Genomic DNA, 27,500 nt, shown 5'->3' on the forward strand with positions numbered 1-27,500 from the left:
GTCAGTCTGGATTAGACGTTGTCTAGATAGAAGGCTGGGTGGTCTGTCAGTCTGAATTAGATGTTGTCTAGATAGAAGGCTGGGTGGTCTGTCAATCTGGATTAGACGTTGTCTAGATAGAAGGCTGGGTGGTCTGTCAGTCTGAATTAGACGTTGTCTAGATAGAAGGCTGGGTGGTCTGTCAGTCTGGATTAGACGTTGTCTAGATAGAAGGCTGGGTGGTCTGTCGGTCTGGATTAGACGTTGTCTAGATAGAAGGCTGGGTGGTCTGTCGGTCTGGCTTAGACTTGTCTAGATAGAAGGCTGGGTGGTCTGTCAGTCTGAATTAGACGTTGTCTAGATAGAAGGCTGGGTGGTCTGTCCGTCTGGATTACACTTGTCTAGATAATATGTTGGCCGGGTGGTCTGTCAGTCTGGATTAGGCGTTGTCTAGATAGAAGGCTGGGTGGTCTGTCAGTCTGGATTAGACTTGTCTAGATAGAAGGCTGGGTGGTCTGTCAGTCTGGATTAGACGTTGTCTAGATAGAAGGCTGGGTGGTCTGTCAGTCTGGATTAGACGTTGTCTAGATCGAAGGCTGGGTGGTCTGTCAGTCTGAATTAGACGTTGTCTAGATAGAAGGCTGGGTGGTCTGTCAGTCTGGATTAGACGTTGTCTAGATAGAAGGCTGGGTGGTCTGTCAGTCTGAATTAGACTTGTCTAGATAGAAGGCTGGGTGGTCTGTCAGTCTGGATTAGACGTTGTCTAGATATAAGGCTGGGTGGTCTGTCAGTCTGGATTAGACGTTGTCTAGATAGAAGGCTGGGTGGTCTGTCAGTCTGGATTAGACGTTGTCTAGATAGAAGGCTGGGTGGTCTGTCAGTCTGGATTAGACTTGTCTAGATAGAAGGCTGGGTGATCTGTCAGTCTGGATTAGACGTTGTCTAGATAGAAGGCTGGGTGGTCTGTCAGTCTGGATTAGACGTTGTCTAGATAGAAGGCTGGGTGGTCTGTCAGTCTGGATTAGACGTTGTCTAGATAGAAGGCTGGGTGATCTGTCAGTCTGAATTAGACGTTGTCTAGATAGAAGGCTGGGTGGTCTGTCAGTCTGGATTAGACGTTGTCTAGATAGAAGGCTGGGTGGTCTGTCAGTCTGAATTAGACGTTGTCTAGATAGAAGGCTGGGTGGTCTGTTGGTTGGAGTGTAATGCTTATACTATTTGAGTTTTTTTGTGCCTTTGAATGAAAGTGTCTGCTTAATGGTTATTAGACATTTCTGCAAATGTATAAAAAATAAAAATGAAACATCACATTTACATGAGTATTCAGACCCTTTACTCAATACTTAGTTGAAGCACCTTTGGCAGTGATTACAGACTCAAGTCTTCTTGGATTTGACGCTACAGGCTTGGTACACCTGTATTTGGGGAGTTTCTCCCATTCTTCTCTGCAGATCCTCTCAAGCTCTGTCAGGTTGGATGGGGAGAGTCACTGCACAGCTATTTTTATGTCTCTCCAGAGATGTTCGATCGGGCTCTGACTGGGCCACTCAAGGACATTCAGAGACTTGTCCCGAAGCCACTCCTGTGTTGTCTTGGCTGTGTGCTTAGAGTCGGTGTTCTGTTGGAAGGTGAACCTTCACACAAGTCTGAGGTCCTGAGCGCTCTAAAGCAGGTTTTCGCAAGGATCTCTCTGTACTTTGCTCCGTTCATCTTTCCAGTCCCTGAATAACATCCCCACAGCATGATGCTGCCACCACCGTGCTTCAACGTAGAGATGGTGCCAGGTTTCCTCCAGACGTGATGCTTGGCATTCAGGCCAAAGACACCGTTTCCCTAGAGCACACAAAAACTATACATACCTCAGCTTTTAACATCAGCACCACAGGAAACTTCCACAAAGCTGTGAACAATCTGTGAGACAAGGCACGAAGGGCCTTCTATGCCATCTATAGGAACATAAAATTCGACATACCAATTAGGATCTGGATAAAAACACTTGAATCAATTTTAGAACCAATAATAATGCACGCAGCGTAAAACACCAAATAATGCAGAATTTGGCCAATACCTGCTAATTATCAAAATCCAGAACAGAGACGTTAAATTCTACAACCACAAGGAAGCAATTCCCAAACCTTCCGCAACAAAGCCATCACCTACAGAGAGATGAACCTGAAGAAGAGTCTCCTATGCAAGCTGGTCCAGACCCAGAAAGAATTTGAAAACAAATCCAATTTTGTTAAACTCCCATATCTATTGTGTGAAATACCACAGTGTGCCATCACAGCTGCAAGATTTGCAACCTGTTTCCAATAAGAAAAGGGCAACCAGTGAAGAACACACACCATTGTAAATACAAACCATATTTATTCATTTGCGCATTGTTACAACACTGTATATAGACATAATATGACATTTGAAATGTCTTTATTCTTTTGGAACTTTTGTGTAATGTTTATTAGCTTTTTCCCTTGCTTTGGCAATGCCAACATGTTTCCCATGACAATAAAGCCCCTTGAATGAATAAATGAATGAATGAGTGAGTGAATGAGAGAGAGAGAGAGAGAGAGAGAGAGAGAGAGAGAGAGAGAGAGAGAGAGAGAGAGAGAGAGAGAGAGAGAGAGAGAGAGAGAGTACTTTGACTTTCATTTCACTTAAAAAGTCACCACCCACACATATATCCTGTACTGCATACATGTACCATACTCACCTTTCCCTCTACCCCACGATACAAAACACCACACATCAAATGACCTCGCCAACCGTATATCCCAAAACATCTTCCCCAGCTATACAGACAGCCTCCCAACACACCATATCTCCTGAAACATCTCCACACTTTATCATTCTATAGAACCTAAACTCAACCCTAATGTGCACAGAGACCATCCCATTTAAACCTCTTTGGGAAAGGCGTACCGCTAGCGCCTGGCCTCGACAACATCCGGTGAAATTGCAGAGTTGCAAAATTCAAAATACAAAATTCGTAATGCTACACATTCATGAAAATACAAGCGTTATACATTGGTTAAAAGCTTAACTTCTTGTTAATCCAGCAGCTTTGTCAGATTTCAAATAGGCTTTACGGTGAAAGCATACCATGCGATTATCTGAGGACAGCGCCCCACATTCAAAAGCATTAAAAACATTTTCCAACCAAGCAGAAGCATCACGAAAGTCAGAAATAGCAATAAAATAAATCACTTGCCTTTGAATATCTTCCTCTGTTTGCAATCCAAAGGGTCCCAGTTACATCACAAATGGTTGTTCTGTTCGATAAAGTCCTTCTTTATATCCCAAAAAGTCAGAAAGTCAGAAAACAGAAAATTCAACAAAACACATTTGGCCTTCTCCTTATTCGAATACCTGTATCCCATTATAAACATCCCAACAGTAAAAACCACCCCCAACCTCTCACACAAATTTGTTGTTTAATTTCTGAAAAGGCACAGTGTGCCATTATTTGTGGTAAGAATTAGGCATAAAATAAAGTTTTTATACCTAATCTCTCTCTCTCTCTCTCTCTCTCTCTCTCTCTCTCTCTCTCTCTCTCTCTCTCTCTCTCTCTCTCTCTCATTATCTCTTCTCTCTCTCATTCTCTCTTCTCTCTCTCATTCTCTCTCTCTCATTCTCTCTCTCTCTCTCTCTCTCTCTCTCTCTCTCTCTCTCTCTCTCTCTCTCTCTCTCTCTCTCTCTCTCTCTCTCTCTCTCATTATCTCTTCTCTCTCTCTCTCTCTCTCTCTCTCTCTCTCTCTCATTATCTCTCTCCCCCCACCTTTCTTTCTCTCTCTCTTTTCCAGGCGCCTGTAATGACTTAACTGATAAATTATTAAGGCCAAATATCAGAGTGTTGCTGTGTTTGTGTGTTGAATATTTATAATACAAATGAAACAAGTCATTTGCCAGATGGTTGCAGTAATACGTCTCAGCCTTACTGTTGTTAATATCTGGGGACAGTTTCGTGTTTCGTGTGTGTGTATGTGTGTGTGTGTTGCTATTTATTCGTAAGTAGACATTTTCTATGAGTTGGTCAGTACAGCAGAGACAATACAAAACGAACAGTGTTAGATGAAAAATCCCCGCAGTCTTATACTACTGACTGTCTCATCAACCTGCATGGAGGAAGAAATATCTTTATTTAACATAGCAAATGTGCTGTGTGTGTGTTGGTCAGTTGGACTGTATATATATAATATGACATTTGTAATGTCTTTATTGTTTTGAAACTTCTGTAGGTGTAATGTTTACTGTTAATTTTTTATTGTTTATTTCACTTTATATAATCACTTTATATATTATCTACCTCACTTGCTTTGGCAATGTTAACACATGTTTCCCATGCCAATAAAGCCCTTGAATTGAATTGAATTGAGAGAGAGATGGACAGAGATGGGGAGAGAGAGAGAGATCGACCTAAGAGTTCTCTAACCGTCTCCTTGCCTTACAGGCCCCAGTCGCTCTCATGAGAGCCATTGGGTCTCCGGCAGTCAACAGCTTGTTTTTCTGACAGAGGAGGAGGGGAAGGGCCAACACTTTCACTAGAGGAGCAGTCACTATTCTCAAGGGGAGGAACTCCACTACACTAACTCAGACCCACAATACAGACAGCTTCTATGGAGAAGTCCTCATGTCACTTCTATGACGATTGCTCTTTATTCTCCAGTAAAGGACATGAACGTAACATGACACAGAGCCGCAAAGTGTCTCTACGTATACTCTGTAATACACACACACCCACACACAAACACACACACACACACACACACACACACACACACACACACACACACACACACACACACACACACACACACACACACACACACACACACACACACACACACACACACACACACACACACACACACAGAGGTAGAGAGACACACAGACAGAGAGACACACACTGTGTTCATAGCATCTCTCTAGGGGAGGGTTGGTATCTTCTCATCTGACTGCCAACCACACAGAGAGAGAATAAAATATGGGAGGAACAGGAAAGGAGTGAAAAGAAGAGTGCAGAATGAGGAGAGAAGAAGAGTGGAAACCTATTTAACTAGACAAGAGAAGAAGAGTGGAAACCTATTTAACTAGACAAGAGAAGAAGAGTGGAAACCTATTTAACTAGACAAGAGAAGAAGAGTGGAAACCTATTTAACTAGACAAGAGAAGAAGAGTGGAAACCTATTTAACTAGACAAGAGAAGAAGAGTGGAAACCTATTTAACTAGACAAGAGAAGAAGAGTGGAAACCTATTTAACTAGACAAGAGAAGAAGAGTGGAAACCTATTTAACTAGACAAGAGAAGAAGAGTGGAAACCTATTTAACTAGACAAGAGAAGAAGAGTGGAAACCTATTTAACTAGACAAGAGAAGAAGAGTGGAAACCTATTTAACTAGACAAGAGAAGAAGAGTGGAAACCTATTTAACTAGACAAGAGAAGAAGAGTGGAAACCTATTTAACTAGACAAGAGAAGAAGAGTGGAAACCTATTTAACTAGACAAGAGAAGAAGAGTGGAAACCTATTTAACTAGACAAGAGAAGAAGAGTGGAAACCTATTTAACTAGACAAGAGAAGAAGAGTGGAAACCTATTTAACTAGACAAGAGAAGAAGAGTGGAAACCTATTTAACTAGACAAGAGAAGAAGAGTGGAAACCTATTTAACTAGACAAGAGAAGAAGAGTGGAAACCTATTTAACTAGACAAGAGAAGAAGAGTGGAAACCTATTTAACTAGACAAGAGAAGAAGAGTGGAAACCTATTTAACTAGACAAGAGGAGAAGAGTGGAAAACTATTTAACTAAACAAGAGAAGAAGAGTGGAAACCTATTTAACTAGACAAGAGAAGAAGAGTGGAAACCCATTTAACTAGACAAGAGAAGAAGAGTGGAAACCTATTTAACTAGACAAGAGAAGAAGAGTGGAAACCTATTTAACTAGACAAGAGAAGAAGAGTGGAAACCTATTTAACTAGACAAGAGAAGAAGAGTGGAAACCTATTTAACTAGACAAGAGAAGAAGAGTGGAAACCTATTTAACTAGACAAGAGAAGAAGAGTGGAAACCTATTTAACTAGACAAGAGAAGAAGAGTGGAAACCTATTTAACTAGACAAGAGAAGAAGAGTGGAAACCTATTTAACTAGACAAGAGAAGAAGAGTGGAAACCTATTTAACTAGACAAGAGAAGAAGAGTGGAAACCTATTTAACTAGACAAGAGAAGAAGAGTGGAAACCTATTTAACTAGACAAGAGAAGAAGAGTGGAAACCTATTTAACTAGACAAGAGGAGAAGAGTGGAAAACTATTTAACTAAACAAGAGAAGAAGAGTGGAAACCTATTTAACTAGACAAGAGAAGAAGAGTGGAAACCCATTTAACTAGACAAGAGAAGAAGAGTGGAAACCTATTTAACTAGACAAGAGAAGAAGAGTGGAAACCTATTTAACTAGACAAGAGAAGAAGAGTGGAAACCTATTTAACTAGACAAGAGAAGAAGAGTGGAAACCTATTTAACTAGACAAGAGAAGAAGAGTGGAAACCTATTTAACTAGACAAGAGAAGAAGAGTGGAAACCTATTTAACTAGACAAGAGAAGAAGAGCAGCGGAGAAGTGGAGGAGAGAACGTGATTGACAGTGTTTGGTATGAGAGAGATACGGTAACCTTTTCATAAGTCTCCTCTCTCTCTCTCTCTCTTTTTTTCTCTCTCTCTCTCTCTCTCTCTCTCTCTCTCTCTCTCTCTCTCTGTCTCTCTCTCTGTCTCTGTCTCTGTCTCTGTCTCTCTGTTAAATAAAACTTTAAAGGACAAGGGCACTTCTCTTTTTAATGACCTGACACATTCTCTTTGGCCACTTTACTCTGACCTAACACCAGGGGGACTCTGTCCTGAATGGTGAAATAGGACTCCTCTTCTGTCTCTGTTACCACCCACAGTGACACCCGCTTTAGGTTTATAAACTGTTGACAACTTTGTCCTCATCTCAAACACACTTGACTGTCATTTCACCCCAAATGCTCTTACCATTTCCAGCCACTCCTGTTGCTTTGAACAAAGTTGAGCTGATGAACGATGCCCAGAGGGGTTTCTGGGGGATTCTACTGTTGCTATAGCGACCTTTGTGGCTGGCTGCACTGCTGTTCTCTTCTATTCAGGTCTCGTAGACACACACACTTGCGTGCGTTCACGTGTTTGTAACGCCCGGGGTGTCGTGGGGAAGAAGTCAGGCGCAGGAAGCAGAGAGTTCAGGGTAGCGTTATTTTTTAATGCACCACAACGGTGAACAGACGCCAACCCAAACAAATGCCCCAAACACGGGGAACTTAAACAGTCCAGCAAAAATCCAAACACACGGACAACCGTGACACACAGACGTGTACACAAGTACATCGAACAATCCTGCACAACCAGCAGGTGGCCGGTTGGTAAATAAAGCCCAACCAATCAGCCTAAAACAAACACAGGTGAAACCAATAAACAGAAAAGGGGGAAAAGGGGTCAGTGGCAGCTAGTAGGCCGGTGACGACGACCGCCGAGCGCCACCCGAACAGGAAGGGGAGCCACCTTCAGTGGCAGCTAGTAGGCCGGTGACGACGACCGCCGAGCGCCACCCGAACAGGAAGGGGAGCCACCTTCAGTGGCAGCTAGTAGGCCGGTGACGACGACCGCCGAGCGCCACCCGAACAGGAAGGGGAGCCACCTTCAGTGGCAGCTAGTAGGCCGGTGACGACGACCGCCGAGCGCCACCCGAACAGGAAGGGGAGCCACCTTCAGTGGCAGCTAGTAGGCCGGTGACGACGACCGCCGAGCGCCACCCGAACAGGAAGGGGAGCCACCTTCAGTGGCAGCTAGTAGGCCGGTGACGACGACCGCCGAGCGCCACCCGAACAGGAAGGGGAGCCACCTTCAGTGGCAGCTAGTAGGCCGGTGACGACGACCGCCGAGCGCCACCCGAACAGGAAGGGGAGCCACCTTCAGTGGCAGCTAGTAGGCCGGTGACGACGACCGCCGAGCGCCACCCGAACAGAAAGGGGAGCCACCTTCGGTAGGAGTCGTGTCAGTGTTGGAATCCAATCCTGGTCACTTTTGTGTGTGCGTGCAGACACAAACTCTCACACTAATGTTAATGTGGGACAATGCATTGCAAAGCAGACCAATCAAAACATATGCCTCTTCCGGAGTATGGTGGAGGTAATTATGATCTAGGGACTTTCTGTTGGAGTTTTGTGGTGTTTCTTTAAACAAGAAACAGGTGGATCTGGAGATTTGATGAAGATCTTTGGGGAACAAAGCAGGTGCTTGTAGTCTGACAGTTTCCCAGACTGACGTTTCTCTGACTCAGATGGTAGTCGATTCATTGTAAATACTTTTGATGGTGGTTTATTTCTGGTCTGTTTACATTTTGAGAATTGTTTTTCCTCTTCTGATTTGGTTTTGGTGTGATCTTTCTCTCTCTCGATGAGAGGAAAGGAAAGGAGAGAAGCAAAGGAGAGAAGAGGAAAGGAGAGAAACAGAGGAGAGGAAAGGAAAGGATAAAGGAGAGAAGCAGAGAGGAAAGGAAAGGAGAAGCAGAGGAGAAGGAAAGGAAAGGAAATGAAAAAGGAGAGAAGCAGAGGAGAGGAAAGGAAAGGAGAGAAGCAGAGAGGAAAGGAAAGGAGAAGCAGAGGAGAAGGAAAGGAAAGGAAAGGAGAGAAGCAGAGAGGAAAGGAAAGGTTAAGGAGAGAAGCAGAGGGGAGGAAAGGAAAGGAGAGAAGCAGAGGGGAGGAAAGGAAAGGAGAGAAGCAGAGAGGAAAGGAAAGGAGAAGGAGAGAAGCAGAGGGGAGGAAAGGAAAGGAAATGAGAGAAGCGGAGAGGGAAGGAAAGGATAGGAGAGAAGCAGAGGAGAGGAAAGGAAAGGAGAGAAGCGGAGAGGAAAGGAAAGGAGAGAAGCAGAGGAGAGGAAAGGAAATGAGAAGGAGGGAAGCAGAGGGTAGGAAGGGAAAGGAAAGGAGAGAAGCGGAGAGGAAAGGAAATGATAGGAGAGAAGCAGAGGAAAGGAAATGAGAAGGAGAGAAGCAGAGGGGAGGAAGGGAAAGGAAAGGAGAGAAGCGGAGAGGAAAGGAAAGGAGAGAAGCGGAGAGGAAAGGAAATGAGAAGGAGAGAAGCAGAGGGTAGGAAGGGAAAGGAAAGGAGAGAAGCGGAGAGGAAAGGAAAGGAGAGAAGCAGAGAGGAAAGGAAAGGATAGGAGAAGGAGAGAAGCAGAGTAGAGGAAAGGACTGGTGAAGAGAGGGTAGACAGGGAAGCAGAGGAGGGGATTGGTGAGAGGAGATGAGGGCTATGAGCTGTGGTGTACTGGGTGGATGTGTTAGGGTGAGGGGAAAAGAAGGGATTTGGGGTGTGGTGGGATTTCAGATTGTGTCAGGGGATCAACTCATTCAGCACCTCAAATGGCTTTCAAAAATCAATCTTATACATACACACACACACTACACACAGAGGTGCACACACACACATACACACACACACACACACACACACACACTGCACACACAGACTCCACACACACACACACACACACACACACACACACACACACACACACACACACACACACACACACACACACACACACACACACACACACACACACACACACACACACACACACACACACACACACACACACAAACCCATTCATAGGTGTGGAGATCAGTGCACTATCGATCTGCTTCTGCCTGGCTGTGATTAAACCAAACACACACAGGTTTCCAGTGTGAACCTCATCAGATTTAGTTCTAGCTGATGGCGTTGGAGACTGATATAGAGGACTGCCAATACAACCCTGTATTACAGACTATTTTAAAATAGACACAAATTGCTTATTGGAAATTTGTGACAGGCACATGAAAAACTACATTTTTTTGTGTGCAGTTCATGATTTTGTACAGAGTGAATGTCAATCACAGATAAAGACAGTAGGTTACTTAAGACATAATTTATAGGAGGGAGGGTGCGAAAGTCTAGCAACCTAGAGGTTGTGTGTAAAAATCTCATCACGGACAACTTTAGCATTTTAGCTAATAGCAACTTTGTAACTACTTACTACTTTTCAGCTACTTTGCAACTACTAAACATATTAGCTAACCTTAACCGTAACCATTTAACTACTGAGCTAGCATGTTGCCTAACATTAACCCTTAACCCCTAAATAAACCTAAACGTCAACGAATCTGTAAAATTGGTAAAAACATGAGATCGTGTTGCACACACATGTAATTCTTCCCGTGAAGAGCTTCCCAGTAGAAAAACAGTTGCATTGTTGAGGCAGACCTGCAAGCTGTGTGTTGAGGCAGACCTGCAAGCTGTGTGTTGAGGCAGACCTGCAAGCTGTGTGTTGAGGCAGACCTGCAAGCTGAATGTTCAGGCAGACCTGCAAGCTGTGTGTTGAGGCAGACCTGCAAGCTGTGTGTTCAGGCAGACCTGCAAGCTGTGTGTTCAGGCAGACCTGCAAGCTGTGTGTTGAGGCAGACCTGCAAGCTGTGTGTTGAGGCAGACCTGCAAGCTGTGTGTTCAGGCAGACCTGCAAGCTGTGTGTTCAGGCAGACCTGCAAGCTGTGTGTTGAGGCAGACCTGCAAGCTGTGTGTTCAGGCAGACCTGCAAGCTGTGTGTTCAGGCAGACCTGCAAGCTGTGTGTTGAGGAAGACCTGCAAGCTGTGTGTTGAGGCAGACCTGCAAGCTGTGTGTTGAGGCAGACCTGCAAGCTGTGTGTTGAGGAAGACCTGCAAGCTGTGTGTTGAGGCAGACCTGCAAGCTGTGTGTTCAGGCAGACCTGCAAGCTGTGTGTTGAGGCAGACCTGCAAGCTGTGTGTTGAGGCAGACCTGCAAGCTGTGTGTTGAGGAAGACCTGCAAGCTGTGTGTTGAGGCAGACCTGCAAGCTGAATGTTCAGGCAGACCTGCAAGCTGTGTGTTGAGGCAGACCTGCAAGCTGTGTGTTCAGGCAGACCTGCAAGCTGTGTGTTCAGGCAGACCTGCAAGCTGTGTGTTCAGGCAGACCTGCAAGCTGTGTGTTCAGGGAGACCTGCAAGCTGTGTGTTGAGGCAGACCTGCAAGCTGTGTGTTGAGGCAGACCTGCAAGCTGTGTGTTCAGGCAGACCTGCAAGCTGTGTGTTCAGGCAGACCTGCAAGCTGTGTGTTCAGGCAGACCTGCAAGCTGTGTGTTCAGGCAGACCTGCAAGCTGTGTGTTCAGGCAGACCTGCAAGCTGTGTGTTCAGGCAGACCTGCAAGCTGTGTGTCCGTGTTGTGCGGCATGCTGGATCTGTGTGTTCATTTGTGTCTATCTATCTTTCTCTTGAAGGAGTTGCAGTTTGAGAGGCTGACCCGTGAGCTGGAGGCAGAGAGACAGATTGTAGCTACCCAGCTGGAGAGATGCAAGCTGGGCTCTGAGACCGGTGGAAGTATGAGCAGCATCAGGTAACACACCTGTGTGTGTGCGCGTGTGTGTGCACGTGTGTGTGTGTGTGTGTGTGTTGTGTGTATAGAATGGCCATCTAGCTCCCAGGGTGGAACTCTCTTCATAGGCATTCTCTCAGGGGGAAAAATTAATCTGTGACACCCTCTGACACTATCTGCACACCTTGAAATTAACTGATGTGTGTGTGTGTGTGTGTGTGTGTGTGTGTGTGTGTGTGTGTGTGTGTGTGTGTGTGTGTGTGTGTGTGTGTGTGTGGGGGAAGTGTGTGTGTGTGAGGGGGATGTGTGTGTGTGTGTGTGTGTAAGGTGTATGTGTGTGTGTGTGTGTGAGGGGGATGTGTGTGAGGGGGATGTGTGTGTGTATGTGAGAGAGGGATGTGTGTGTGTGTGTGTGTGAGGGGGAAGCGTGATGTGTGTGTGTGTGTAAGTGCGTGACCAGGCTAACTGTCGTCATGGGGGAAATACTCTAATATTCGCGTGTTAATTAGAATGGCCCTAGATTGTCCAAAAAACGTTAAATTATGTTTGGCAATTATGAGTCTGACCTTGGGGTGCAAAAAAGTGCCAGCAGACAACGGAGAAAGAGCACTTCATGGAAAGAGAGGAGAGGATGAGGAAAGAGATATGGAGAGAGGCGGAGGCAAAAGAGAGGAGAGGATGTCAGCATCTGACTAGCGTGTTAATTCATTAGCTTCTGTATGATAACAGCTTTGAGAGGGAGACAGTGGAGCAGAGCGGAACTGAATTTAGACAGTGTGTGTGTGTGTGTGTGTGTGTGTGTGTGTGTGTGTGTGTGTGTGTGTGTGTGTGTGTGTGTGTGTGTGTGTGTGTGTGTGTGTGTGTGTGTGTGTGTGTGTGTGTGTGTGTGTGTGTGTGTGTGGGTGTGTGTGGCAGTCTATCTCTGACTGGTAGACAATGGCGATAATGATGCAGGTTACATTATTTAGAGATGGAGTGAGATGGTAGTCGTTATACTCTTCTGAATGTCAGCAGGAGAGTGTGTGTGTTTGTGTGTGTGTGTGTGCGGCTGAGTTCAGATTTCATCATGCTGTTCATAGTTCATCATGCTGTTCATAGTTTATCATGCTGAGTACATAGTTCATCATGTTGAGTACATAGTTCATCATGCTGAGTACATAGTTCATCATGCGGAGTACATAGTTCATCATGCTGAGTACATAGTTCATCATGCTGAGTACATAGTTCATCATGCTGAGTTCATAGTTCATCATGCTGAGTACATAGTTCATCATGCTGAGTACATAGTTTATCATGCTGAGTTCATAGTTCATCATGCTGAGTACATAGTTCATCATGCTGAGTACATAGTTCATCATGCTGAGTACATAGTTCATCATGCTGAGTACATAGTTCATCATGCTGAGTACATAGTTCATCATGCTGAGTACATAGTTCATCATGCTGAGTACATAGTTCATCATGCTGAGTACATAGTTCATCATGCTGAGTACATAGTTCATCATGTTGAGTACATAGTTCATCATGCTGAGTACATAGTTCATCATGCTGAGTACATAGTTCATCATGTTGAGTACATAGTTCATCATGCTGAGTACATAGTTCATCATGCTGAGTACATAGTTTATCATGCTGAGTTCATAGTTCATCATGCTGAGTACATAGTTCATCATGCTGAGTACATAGTTCATCATGCTGAGTACATAGTTCATCATGCTGAGTACATAGTTCATCATGCTGAGTACATAGTTCATCATGCTGAGTACATAGTTCATCATGCTGAGTACATAGTTCATCATGCTGAGTTCAAAGTTCATCATGCTGAGTACATAGTTCATCATGCTGAGTACATAGTTCATCATGCTGAGTACATAGTTCATCATGCTGAGTACATAGTTCATCATGCTGAGTACATAGTTCATCATGCTGAGTTCATAGTTCATCATGCTGAGTACATAGTTCATCATGCTGAGTACATAGTTCATCATGCTGAGTACATAGTTCATCATGCTGAGTCATGCTGAGTTAGGGTCTGAGCATTATGAACTATGAACTCAGCATTATGAACTCAGCATGAGAACTATGAACACAGCACGATGAACTATGAACTCAGCATTTTGAACTCAACCTGATGAACTATGATCTAAGCATAATGAATTGTGGACTCAGCAACATGATCTGAGCATGATGAACTATGAACTCAGAATGATGAACTATGAACTCAGTTTATAATGCTGAGTTCATAATGCTGAGTTGCATGATGAACTATGTACACAGCATGAACTATGAACTCAGCATTATGAACTATGAACTCAGCATTATGAACTATGAACTCAGCATTATGAACTCAGCATTATGAACTCAGCATTATGAACTATGAACTCAGCATTATGAACTATGAACTCAGCATTATGAACTCAGCATTATGAACTATGAACTCAGCATTATGAACTATGAACTCAGCATTATGAACTCAACATTATGAACTCAGCATTATGAACTCAGCACTATGAACTCAGCATTATGAACTCAGCATTATGAACTATGAACTCAGCATTATGAACTCAGCATGAGAACTATGAACTCAGCACGATGAACTATGAACTCAGCATTATGAACTCAGCATTAGGATCTATGAACTCAGCATTATGAACTCAGCATTATGAATTATGAACTGAGCATGATGAACTCAGCATTATGAACTCAACATTATGAACTATGAACTCAGCATTATGAACTCAGCATTATGATCTATGAACTCAGCATTATGAACTATGAACTCAGCATTGTGAACTAGGAACTCAGCATTATGAACTATGAACTCAGCATTATGAACTACGAACTCAGCATTATGAACTCAGCATTATGAACTATGAACTCAGCATTATGAACACAGCATGATGAACTATGAACTCAGCATTATGAACTCAGCATTATGAACTATGAACTCAGCATTGTGAACTATGAACTCAGCATTATGAACTATGAACTCAGCATTATGAACTACGAACTCAGCATTATGAACTCAGCATTATGAACTACGAACTCAGCATTATGAACTCAGCATTATGAACTATGGACTCAGCATTATGAACTATGAACTCAGCATTATGAACTATGAACTCAGCATTATGAACTATGAACTCAGCATTATGAACTACGAACTCAGCATGATGATCTATGAACTCAGCATTATGAACTATGAACTCAGAATTATGAACTCAGCATTATGATCTATGAACTCAGCATTATGAACTATGAACTCAGCATTATGAACTACGAACTCAGCATGATGAACTCAGAATTATGAACTCAACACTATGAACTCAGCACTATGAACTCAGCATTATGAACTCAGCATTATGAACTCAGCATTATGAACTATGAACTCAACATTATGAACTCAGCATGATGATCTATGAACTCAGCATGATGATCTATGAACTCAGCATTATGATCTATGAACTCAGCATTATGAACTATGAACTCAGCCTGATGAACTATGAACTCAGCATTATGAACTATGAACTCAGCATGATGATCTATGAACTCAGCATTATGAACTATTAACTCAGAATTATGAACTAGGAACTCAGAAATATGAACTCAGCATTATGATCTATGAACTCAGCATTATGAACTATGAACTCAGCCTGATGAACTGTGAACTCAGCCTGATGAACTCAGCATTATGAACTACGAACTCAGCCTGATGAACTATGAACTCAGCATTATGAACTATGAACTCAGCATGATGATCTATGAACTCAGCATTATGGACTATGAACTCAGAATTATGAACTAGGAACTCAGAAATATGAACTCAGCATTATGATCTATGAACTCAGCCTGATGAACTCAGCTTGATGAACTGTGAACTCAGCCTGATCAACTCAGCTTGATGAACTATGATCTCAGCCAGATGATCTATGAACTCAGCATTATGAACTATGAACTCAGCCAGATGAACTGTGAACTCAGCCTGATGAACTCAGCTTGATGAACTATGATCTCAGCCAGATGATCTATGAACTCAGCATTATGAACTATGAACTCAGCCAGATGAACTGTGAACTCAGCCTGATGAACTCAGCTTGATGAACTATGATCTCAGCCAGATGAACTGTGAACTCAGCCTGATGAACTCAGCTTGATGAACTATGATCTCAGCCAGATGAACTGTGAACTCAGCATCATGAACCATTCTGCTGCTATTGTCATGTTGAACACTGACACAGGACTGCCCTAGCTCTATTGCCTGTATGTGTTTGTGTGTTTGTGTGCGTGTATTTGTTTGCATGGGTATTATATGTATGCACAAGCATTAATGTGTGTGTGTGTATGTGTTCGTGTGTGTGTGTCTGTTCATATTGAGTGTGTGTGTGTATGTGTGTGTGTGTGTGTGTGTGTGTCTGTTCATATTGAGTGTGTGTGTGTGTATATGTGTGTGTGTGTGTGTGTGTGTGTGTGTGTGTGTGTGTGTGTGTCTGTTCATATTGAGTGTGTATGTGTGTGTGTGTGTCTCTATGTGTGCATTGAGAATGTGTGTGTGTGTGGTGTGTGGTGTGTGTGTGTGTTTGTGTGTGCTTGCGTGTGTGTGTGTGTGATGTCTCGCTGGCGTGTCTGCTCATATGACGCTTGGCAGCTGGTATTGTGTGAGTGACTGGGGTCTTTTAATAGATACAGGGCAGGCTTTATATCCCAGGTGTGGCTGATCAGAGATTCATCTTTATTCACAGAGACTTTTGTCAGACTGCTTCCCAAATGGCAACCTTTTCCAAACAAAGTGCAATACTTTGGACCAGCCTCATATGGCTCTGATTAAAAGGAGTGAATAGGGCACCATTCTAGATGCCCAGTCATCATTCAGTCAGAAACCCTCTCACGGACACATTCTAGATGCCCAGTCATCATTCAGTCAGAAACCCTCTCACGGACACATTCTAGATGCCCAGTCATCATTCAGTCAGAAACCCTCTCACAGACACATTCTAGATGCCCAGTCATCATTCAGTCAGAAACCCTCTCACAGACACATTCTAGATGCCCAGTCATCATTCAGTCAGAAACCCTCTCACGGACACATTCTAGATGCCCAGTCATCATTCAGTCAGAAACCCTCTCACGGACACATTCTAGATGCCCAGTCATCATTCAGTCAGAAACCCTCTCACAGACACATTCTAGATGCTCAGTCATCATTCAGTCAGAAACCCTCTCACGGACACATTCTAGATGCCCAGTCATCATTCAGTCAGAAACCCTCTCACGGACACATTCTAGATGCCCAGTCATCATTCAGTCAGAAACCCTCTCACAGACACATTCTAGATGCCCAGTCATCATTCAGTCAGAAACCCTCTCACAGACACATTCTAGATGCCCAGTCATCATTCAGTCAGAAACCCTCTCACATACACATTCTAGATGCTCAGTCATCATTCAGTCAGAAACCCTCTCACGGACACATTCTAGATGCTCAGTCATCATTCAGTCAGAAACCCTCTCACGGACACATTCTAGATGCCCAGTCATCATTCAGTCAGAAACCCTCTCACGGACACATTCTAGATGCCCAGTCATCATTCAGTCAGAAACCCTCTCACAGACACATTCTAGATGCCCAGTCATCATTCAGTCAGAAACCCTCTCACAGACACATTCTAGATGCCCAGTCATCATTCAGTCAGAAACCCTCTCACGGACACATTCTAGATGCCCAGTCATCATTCAGTCAGAAACCCTCTCACGGACACATTCTAGATGCCCAGTCATCATTCAGTCAGAAACCCTCTCACGGACACATTCTAGATGCTCAGTCATCATTCAGTCAGAAACCCTCTCACAGACACATTCTAGATGCCCAGTCATCATTCAGTCAGAAACCCTCTCACGGACACATTCTAGATGCCCAGTCATCATTCAGTCAGAAACCCTCTCACGGACACATTCTAGATGCTCAGTCATCATTCAGTCAGAAACCCTCTCACGGACACATTCTAGATGCCCAGTCATCATTCAGTCAGAAACCCTCTCACAGACACATTCTAGATGCCCAGTCATCATTCAGTCAGAAACCCTCTCACAGACACATTCTAGATGCTCAGTCATCATTCAGTCAGAAACCCTCTCACGGACACATTCTAGATGCCCAGTCATCATTCAGTCAGAAACCCTCTCACAGACACATTCTAGATGCCCAGTCATCATTCAGTCAGAAACCCTCTCACGGACACATTCTAGATGCCCAGTCATCATTCAGTCAGAAACCCTCTCACAGACACATTCTAGATGCCCAGTCATCATTCAGTCAGAAACCCTCTCACAGACACATTCTAGATGCCCAGTCATCATTCAGTCAGAAACCCTCTCACAGACACATTCTAGATGCCCAGTCATCATTCAGTCAGAAACCCTCTCACGGACACATTCTAGATGCCCAGTCATCATTCAGTCAGAAACCCTCTCACAGACACATTCTAGATGCCCAGTCATCATTCAGTCAGAAACCCTCTCACATACACATTCTAGATGCCCAGTCATCATTCAGTCAGAAACCCTCTCACATACACATTCTAGATGCCCAGTCATCATTCAGTCAGAAACCCTCTCACGGACACATTCTAGATGCTCAGTCATCATTCAGTCAGAAACCCTCTCACGGACACATTCTAGATGCCCAGTCATCATTCAGTCAGAAACCCTCTCACATACACATTCTAGATGCCCAGTCATCATTCAGTCAGAAACCCTCTCACATACACATTCTAGATGCTCAGTCATCATTCAGTCAGAAACCCTCTCACAGACACATTCTAGATGCTCAGTCATCATTCAGTCAGAAACCCTCTCACGGACACATTCTAGATGCTCAGTCATCATTCAGTCAGAAACCCTCTCACGGACACATTCTAGATGCTCAGTCATCATTCAGTCAGAAACCCTCTCACAGACACATTCTAGATGCTCAGTCATCATTCAGTCAGAAACCCTCTCACGGACACATTCTAGATGCTCAGTCATCATTCAGTCAGAAACCCTCTCACGGACACATTCTAGATGCTCAGTCATCATTCAGTCAGAAACCCTCTCACAGACACATTCTAGATGCTCAGTCATCATTCAGTCAGAAACCCTCTCACGGACACATTCTAGATGCCCAGTCATCATTCAGTCAGAAACCCTCTCACAGACACATTCTAGATGCTCAGTCATCATTCAGTCAGAAACCCTCTCACAGACACATTCTAGATGCCCAGTCATCATTCAGTCAGAAACCCTCTCACAGACACATTCTAGATGCTCAGTCATCATTCAGTCAGAAACCCTCTCACAGACACATTCTAGATGCCCAGTCATCATTCAGTCAGAAACCCTCTCACAGACACATTCTAGATGCCCAGTCATCATTCAGTCAGAAACCCTCTCACAGACACATTCTAGATGCCCAGTCATCATTCAGTCAGAAACCCTCTCACAGACACATTCTAGATGCCCAGTCATCATTCAGTCAGAAACCCTCTCACAGACACATTCTAGATGCTCAGTCATCATTCAGTCAGAAACCCTCTCACAGACACATTCTAGATGCCCAGTCATCATTCAGTCAGAAACCCTCTCACGGACACATTCTAGATGCCCAGTCATCATTCAGTCAGAAACCCTCTCACAGACACATTCTAGATGCCCAGTCATCATTCAGTCAGAAACCCTCTCACGGACAGACAGGACAGGGACACAAACATCTAAATGACTGAAACACCTTGTATTAGTAATGTTTGTAGAAATCATGTTGGACATACGCATATGACCACTGTGTGTGTATGTTTTGCATACGTCTGTGTGTGTGTGTGTGTTCTGGAGGTGCCACCCTGCCTCTCCTCAGGAGTGTTCCGCTCCATAAAACCGTTCAGGCATCTCCACAGACGCCACTCTGGGCTGAGGACCCTGGCCATCCATCTGTGGCGAGACACACCCAGGGTGCTAGTGAGTAACATATGTTCTCTCAGCAAGTGCTCAGCACACTTCGGATCAGTAATGGCGGTTACCAGTAACACACACACACACACACACACACACACACACACACACACACACACACACACACACACACACACACACACACACACACACACACACACACACACACACACACACACAAACACCCCATGCTGGGGCTCGGACCCCAGTATCTAAGTGTTAAAGTGGAACCTTGAGAGACAACATTCACTAAAATGTGCCAGTAGGTTACCCTGGCAGTCTCTCTCTCTCTCTCAAAGCTGATATGTGCTCTGTGTCAATACGACGTTGAAAGGCTACAGGAAACAGACTCAAACTGTTGACAGGCTACAGGAAACATACACAAACTGTTGACAGGCTACAGGAAGTAGACTCAAACTGTTGACAGGCTACAGGAAGCAGACTCAAACTGTTGACAGGCTACAGGAAACAGACTCAAACTGTTGACAGGCTACAGGAAGTAGACTCAAACTGTTGACAGGCTACAGGAAACAGACTCAAACTGTTGACAGGCTACAGGAAACAGACTCAAACTGTTGACAGGCTACAGGAAACAGACTCAAACTGTTGACAGGCTACAGGAAGCAGACTCAAACTGTTGACAGGCTACAGGAAGCAGACTCAAACTGTTGACAGGCTACAGGAAACAGACTCAAACTGTTGACAGGCTACAGGAAGTAGACTCAAACTGTTGACAGGCTACAGGAAACAGACTCAAACCGTTGACTGGCTTCAGGAAGCAGACTGAACCTCAGAATGAAGTAACATTTGGTGGTTTCTATAAGCTACTCAAGCTACTAAAGAGGGGATAATACATCTCTATAGGCTTTATGTTGTGAGGAGCTGTAGCATCTACTGGCATTTCCTACCAGAAATAATGTCTCAACCAATATCTTTCAACCATTTGTTTCATAGGCTCCAGGAAAGACTGATCAAATTGTCATATCACTCTGCATCCTCCCGTTACTCATCCTATAGTGCTGGGTAGGAGGTGATGGATGATACTGGGTGATGAGTGATGCTTCAAAACCACAGTTCAACAGGAATAACAACTCAATTACTTCACTGGATCTGGCAGAAGTGATGAGGGAGAGAGAGACAGATAGGGAAGGAGAGAGGATAGAGAGAGACAGGGAGAGCGAATGGAGAGAGAGAGAGAAAGAAAGATAGGGAAGGAGAGAGGATAGAGAGAGACAGGGAGAGCGAAGGGAGAGAGAGAGAGAAAGAAAGATAGGGAAGGAGAGAGGATAGAGAGAGACAGGGAGAGCGAAGGGAGAGAGAGAGAGAAAGAAAGATAGGGAAGGAGAGAGGATAGAGAGAGACAGGGAGAGCGAAGGGAGAGAGAGAGAGAAAGAAAGATAGGGAAGGAGAGAGGATAGAGAGAGACAGGGAGAGCGAAGGGAGAGAGAGAGAGAAAGAAAGATAGGGAAGGAGAGAGGATAGAGAGAGACAGGGAGAGCGAAGGGAGAGAGAGAGAGAAAGAAAGATAGGGAAGGAGAGAGGATAGAGAGAGACAGGGAGAGCGAAGGGAGAGAGAGAGAGAAAGAAAGATAGGGAAGGAGAGAGGATAGAGAGAGACAGGGAGAGCGAAGGGAGAGAGAGAGAGAAAGAAAGATAGGGAAGGAGAGAGGATAGAGAGAGACAGGGAGAGCGAAGGGGAGAGAGAGAAAGAGATAGAAAGAAAGATAGGGAAGGAGAGAGGATAGAGAGAGATAGGGGAGAGAGAGAAGGGAGAGAGAGAGAGAAAGAAAGATAGGAAGGAGAGAGGATAGAGAGAGACAGGGAGAGCGAAGGGAGAGAGAGAGAGAAAGAAAGATAGGGAAGGAGAGAGGATAGAGAGAGACAGGGAGAGCGAAGGGAGAGAGAGAGAGAAAGAAAGATAGGAAAGGAGAGAGGATAGAGAGAGACAGGGAGAGCGAAGGGAGAGAGAGAGAGAAAGAAAGATAGGGAAGGAGAGAGGATAGAGAGAGACAGGGAGAGCGAAGGGAGAGAGAGAGAGAAAGAAAGATAGGGAAGGAGAGAGGATAGAGAGAGACAGGGAGAGCGAGAGAGAGAGCGAGAGGGGGGGGGAGACAGGGAGAGAGAGATTGATCATGACTATGCCAGGTGTATATCATATCAGTAGATATAACAACCAGTGTTTTGGCCGAGCAGGAAATTACCCTGTGATTAATATGCAAATGAGAGGGAAGCGTAGGAAACATGGGAGCAAAACAAACAACCCTAAGTGAGTGTTTTATTGTGTTTAAGAGAATTGTTAGCGTCTGATGAGAAGAAAGATGTAGGTATTAATGGAGAGAATAAGATCAGGCCAATGTAGGGAGGGAGAGAGAGGACGGAGGGAGAGAGAGGACAGAGGGAGAGAGGGACGGATGGAGAGAGAGGACGGAGGGAGAGAGAGGACAGAGGGAGAGAGGGACGGATGGAGAGAGAGGACGGAGGGAGAGAGAGACGGAGGGAGAGAGGGACGGAGGGAGAGAGGGACGGAGGGAGAGAGGGACAGAGGGAGAGGGACGGAGGGAGAGAGGGACGGAGGGAGAGAGGGGCGGAGGGAGGGAGAGAGGGATGGAGGGAGAGAGGGACAGAGGGAGAGAGGGACGTAGGGAGAGAGGGACAGAGGGAGAGAGGGACGGATGGAGAGAGAGGACGGAGGGAGAGAGGGACGGAGGGAGAGAGGGACAGAGGGAGAGAGGGACGGAGGGAGAGAGAGAGGGACAGAGGGAGAGAGGGACGGAGGGAGAGAGGGACGGAGGGAGAGAGGGGCGGAGGGAGGGAGAGAGGGATGGAGGGAGAGAGGACGACAGAGGGAGAGAGGGACGGAGGGAGAGAGGGACAGAGGGAGAGAGGGACGGAGGGAGAGAGGGACGGAGGGAGAGAGGACGGAGGGAGAGAGGGACAGAGGGAGAGAGAGGACGGATGGAGAGAGGGGCGGAGGGAGGGAGAGAGGGACGGAGGGAGAGAGAGGACGGAGGGAGAGAGAGACGGAGGGAGAGAGGGACAGAGGGAGAGAGGGACGGAGGGAGAGAGGGACGGAGGGAGAGAGGGACGGAGGGAGAGAGGGACGGATGGAGAGAGAGGACGGAGGGAGAGAGGGACAGAGGGAGAGAGGGACAGAGGGAGAGAGGGACAGAGGGAGAGAGGGACGGAGGGAGAGAGGGACGGAGGGAGAGAGGGGCGGAGGGAGGGAGAGAGGGATGGAGGGAGAGAGGACGACAGAGGGAGAGAGGGACGGAGGGAGAGAGGGACAGAGGGAGAGAGGGACAGAGGGAGAGAGGGACGGAGGGAGAGTGGACGGAGGGAGAGAGGGACAGAGGGAGAGAGAGGACGGATGGAGAGAGGGGCGGAGGGAGGGAGAGAGGGACGGAGGGAGAGAGAGGACGGAGGGAGAGAGGGACGGGGAGAGAGGGACGGAGGGAGGGAGAGAGGACGGAGGGAGAGAGGGGCGGAGGGAGGGAGAGAGGGACGGAGGGAGAGAGGGACGGATGGAGAGAGTGGACGGAGGGAGAGAGGGACGGAGGGAGAGAGGGACGGATGGAGAGAGAGGACGGAGGGAGAGAGGGACAGAGGGAGAGAGGGACGGAGGGAGAGAGGGACAGAGGGGGAGGGAGAGAGGACGGAGGGAGAGAGGGACGGAGGGAGAGAGGGGCGGAGGGAGGGAGAGAGGGATGGAGGGAGAGAGGACGACAGAGGGAGAGAGGGACGGAGGGAGAGAGGGACAGAGGGAGAGAGGGACGGGAGAGAGGGACGGAGGGAGAGAGGACGGAGGGGGAGGAGAGGGGGGGAGGGAGGGAGAGAGGGACGGAGGGAGAGAGGGAGAGAGGGACGGAGGGAGAGAGGGACGGAGGGAGAGAGGGGCGGAGGGAGAGAGAGAGGGACGGAGGGAGAGAGGACGACAGAGGGAGAGAGGGAATGAGGGATGGATGGATGGAGAGAGGGATGGACGGAGGGAGAGAGGGATGGACGGAGGGAGAGAGGGAGTGAGGGATGGATGGAGGGAGAGGGGGATGGACGGAGGGAGAGAGGGAATGAGGGATGGACGGATGGAGAGAGGACGACAGAGGGAGAGTGGGACGGAGGGAGAGAGGGATGTAGGGGGAGAGGGATGGAGGGAGAGAGGGATGGAGGGAGAGAGGGAATGAGGGATGGACGGATGGAGAGAGGACGACAGAGGGAGAGTGAGACGGAGGGAGAGAGGGATTTGGACGGAGGGAGAGAGGGACGGAGGGAGAGAGGGACGGAGGGAGAGTGGGACGGAGGGAGAGAGGGACGGAGGGAGAGAGGGACGGAGGGAGAGAGGGACGGAGGGAGAGTGGGACGGAGGGAGAGAGGGACGGAGGGAGAGTGGGACGGAGGGAGAGAGGGACGGAGGGAGAGAGGGACGGAGGGAGAGTGGGATGGAGGGAGAGAGGGATGGAGGGAGAGAGGGATTTGGTGGGAGAGGGATGGAGGGAGAGAGGGACGGAGGGAGAGAGGGATGGAGGGAGAGAGGGACGGAGGGAGAGATGACGACAGAGGGAGAGAGAGGGATGGAGGGAGAGAGGGACGGAGGGAGAGAGGGATGGAGGGAGAGAGAGAGGGAATGAGGGATGGATGGAGGGAGAGGGGGACGGAGGGAGAGAGGGACGGAGGGAGGGAGAGAGGGATGGAGGGAGAGAGGACGACAGAGGGAGAGAGCGACAGAGGGAGAGAGGGACGGAGGGAGAGAGGGACAGAGGGAGAGAGGGACGGGAGAGAGGGACGGAGGGAGAGAGGACGGAGGGAGAGAGGGGCGGAGGGAGGGAGAGAGGGACGGAGGGAGAGAGGGAGAGAGGGACGGAGGGAGAGAGGGGCGGAGGGAGGGAGAGAGGGACGGAGGGAGAGAGGACGACAGAGGGAGAGAGGGAATGAGGGATGGATGGATGGAGAGAGGGATGGACGGAGGGAGAGAGGGATGGACGGAGGGAGAGAGGGAGTGAGGGATGGATGGAGGGAGAGGGGGATGGACGGAGGGAGAGAGGGAATGAGGGATGGACGGATGGAGAGAGGACGACAGAGGGAGAGTGGGACGGAGGGAGAGAGGGATGTAGGGGGAGAGGGATGGAGGGAGAGAGGGACGGAGGGAGAGAGGGACGGAGGGAGAGAGGGATGGAGGGAGAGAGGGACGGAGGGAGAGAGGACGACAGAGGGAGAGAGGGATGGAGGGAGAGAGGGACGGAGGGAGAGAGGGATGGAGGGAGAGAGAGAGGGAATGAGGGGGATGGATGGAGGGAGAGGGGGACGGAGGGAGAGAGGGACGGAGGGAGGGAGGGACAGAGGGAGAGAGGGACGGAGGGAGAGAGGGACGGAGGGAGAGAGGGGCGGAGGGAGGGAGAGAGGGATGGAGGGAGAGAGGACGACAGAGGGAGAGAGCGACAGAGGGAGAGAGGGACGGAGGGAGAGAGGGACAGAGGGAGAGAGGGACGGGAGAGAGGGACGGAGGGAGAGAGGACGGAGGGAGAGAGGGGCGGAGAGAGGGAGAGAGGGAGGGAGGGAGAGAGGGAGAGAGGGAGGGAGGGAGAGAGGGACGGAGGGAGAGAGGGGCGGAGGGAGGGAGAGAGGGACGGAGGGAGAGAGGACGACAGAGGGAGAGAGGGAATGAGGGATGGATGGATGGAGAGAGGGATGGACGGAGGGAGAGAGGGATGGACGGAGGGAGAGAGGGAGTGAGGGATGGATGGAGGGAGAGGGGGATGGACGGAGGGAGAGAGGGAATGAGGGATGGACGGATGGAGAGAGGACGACAGAGGGAGAGTGGGACGGAGGGAGAGTGGGGCGGAGGGAGAGAGGGACGGAGGGGGAGAGGGAGGGAGGGAGAGAGGGATGGAGGGAGAGAGGGAATGAGGGATGGACGGATGGAGAGAGGGATTTGGTGGGAGAGGGGTGGAGGGAGAGAGGGACGGAGGGAGAGAGGGATGGAGGGAGAGTGGGACGGAGGGAGAGAGGGACGGAGGGAGAGAGGGATTTGGTGGGAGAGGGGTGGAGGGAGAGAGGGACGGAGGGAGAGAGGGATGGAGGGAGAGTGGGACGGAGGGAGAGAGGGACGGAGGGAGAGAGGGACGGAGGGAGAGAGGGACGGAGGGAGAGAGGGACGGAGGGAGAGTGGGACGGAGGGAGAGTGGGACGGAGGGAGAGTGGGACGGAGGGAGAGTGGGACGGAGGGAGAGTGAGACGGAGGGAGAGAGGGATTTGGTGGGAGAGGGGTGGAGGGAGAGAGGGACGGAGGGAGAGAGGGACGGAGGGAGAGAGGGACGGAGGGAGAGAGGGACGGAGGGAGAGAGGGACGGAGGGAGAGAGGGACGGAGGGAGAGAGGGACGGAGGGAGAGTGGGACGGAGGGAGAGTGGGACGGAGGGAGAGTGGGACGGAGGGAGAGAGGGATGGAGGGAGAGTGGGACGGAGGGAGAGAGGGATTTGGGGGGAGAGGGATGGAGGGAGAGAGGGACGGAGGGAGAGAGGGACGGAGGGAGGGAGAGAGGACGACAGAGGGAGAGAGGGATGGAGGGAGAGAGGGACGGAGGGAGAGAGGGATGGAGGGAGAGAGAGAGGGAATGAGGGATGGATGGAGGGAGAGGGGGACGGAGGGAGAGAGGGACGGAGGGAGGGAGGGACGGAGGGAGAGAGGGATGGATGGAGGGAGAGGGGGACGGAGGGATAGAGGGACGGAGGGAGAGAGGGACGGAGGGAGAGAGGGATGGAGGGAGAGAGAGCGGGAATGAGGGATGGATGGAGGGAGAGGGGGACGGAGGGAGAGAGGGACGGAGGGAGGGATGGAGGGAGAGAGGGACGGAGGGAGAGAGGGACGGAGGGAGAGAGAGAGAGAATGAGGGATGGATGGAGGGAGAGGGGGATGGACGGAGGGAGAGAGGGAATGAGGGATGGACGGAGGGAGAGGGGGATGGACGGAGGGAGAGAGGGAATGAGGGATGGACGGAGGGAGAGAGGGAATGAGGGATGGACGGAGGGAGAGAGGGATGGAGGGAGAGAGGGATGGACGGAGGGAGAGAGGGAATGAGGGATGGACGGATGGAGAGAGGGATGGAGGGAGAGAGGGACGGAGGGAGAGAGGGACGGAGGGAGAGAGGGACAGAGGGAGAGAGGGATGGAGGGAGAGAGGGACAGAGGGAGAGAGGACGACAGAGGTAGAGAGGGATGGAGGGAGAGAGGGACGGAGGGAGAGAGGGATGGAGGGAGAGAGAGAGGGAATGAGGGATGGATGGAGGGAGAGGGGGACGGAGGGAGAGAGGGACGGAGGGAGGGAGGTACGGGGGGAGAGAGGGATGGAAGGAGGGAGAGGGGGACGGAGGGATAGAGGGACGGATGGAGAGAGGGATGGAGGGAGAGAGAGAGGGAATGAGGGATGGATGGAGGGAGAGGGGGACGGAGGGAGAGAGGGACGGAGGGAGGGACGGAGGGAGAGAGGGACGGAGGGAGAGAGGGACGGAGGGAGAGAGAGAGAGAATGAGGGATGGATGGAGGGAGACGGGGATGGACGGAGGGAGAGAGGGAATGAGGGATGGACGGAGGGAGAGAGGGAATGAGGGATGGACGGAGGGAGAGAGGGAATGAGGGATGGATGGAGGGAGAGAGGGATGGAGGGAGAGAGGGATGGACGGAGGGAGAGAGGGAATGAGGGATGGATGGATGGAGAGAGGGGTGGAGGGAGAGAGGGACAGGGGAGAGAGGGACGGAGGGAGAGATGGATGGAGGGAGAGAGGGACGGAGGGAGAGAGGGATGGAGGGAGAGAGGGACGGAGGGAATGAGGGATGGATGGAGAGAGGGACGGAGGGAGTGGAGGATGACAGAGAGAGGGATGGATGGAGGGAGAGAGGGACGGAGGGAGAGAGGGATGGATGGAGGGAGAGAGAGAGGAATGAGGGATGGAGGAGAGGGAGAGGGGACGGAGGGAGAGAGGGACGGAGGGAGGGAGGGACGGAGGGAGAGAGGGATGGATGGAGGGAGAGGGGGGGACGGAGGGATAGAGGGACGGAGGGAGAGAGGGACGGAGGGAGAGAGGGATGGAGGGAGAGAGAGAGGGAATGAGGGATGGATGGAGGG

The 27,500-nt window shown here is 48.6% G+C and overlaps 1 protein-coding gene across 1 annotated transcript in view; it reads left to right on the top strand.

The window, feature by feature from the left end:
* The window catches only part of LOC127916474 (catenin delta-2-like), a 660,130-nt gene that overhangs the window by 226,377 nt on the left and 406,253 nt on the right, over positions 1–27,500 (top strand). Inside the window, exon 3 of the mRNA XM_052498259.1 lies at positions 11,314–11,429. Within this exon, the coding sequence (XP_052354219.1) occupies positions 11,314–11,429 (116 nt within the window). The remainder of the gene's footprint in view (positions 1–11,313; positions 11,430–27,500) is intronic.

Source organism: Oncorhynchus keta, chromosome 4 (assembly GCF_023373465.1).
Source record: "Oncorhynchus keta strain PuntledgeMale-10-30-2019 chromosome 4, Oket_V2, whole genome shotgun sequence".
Classification (NCBI taxonomy): Eukaryota; Metazoa; Chordata; class Actinopteri; order Salmoniformes; family Salmonidae; genus Oncorhynchus; species Oncorhynchus keta.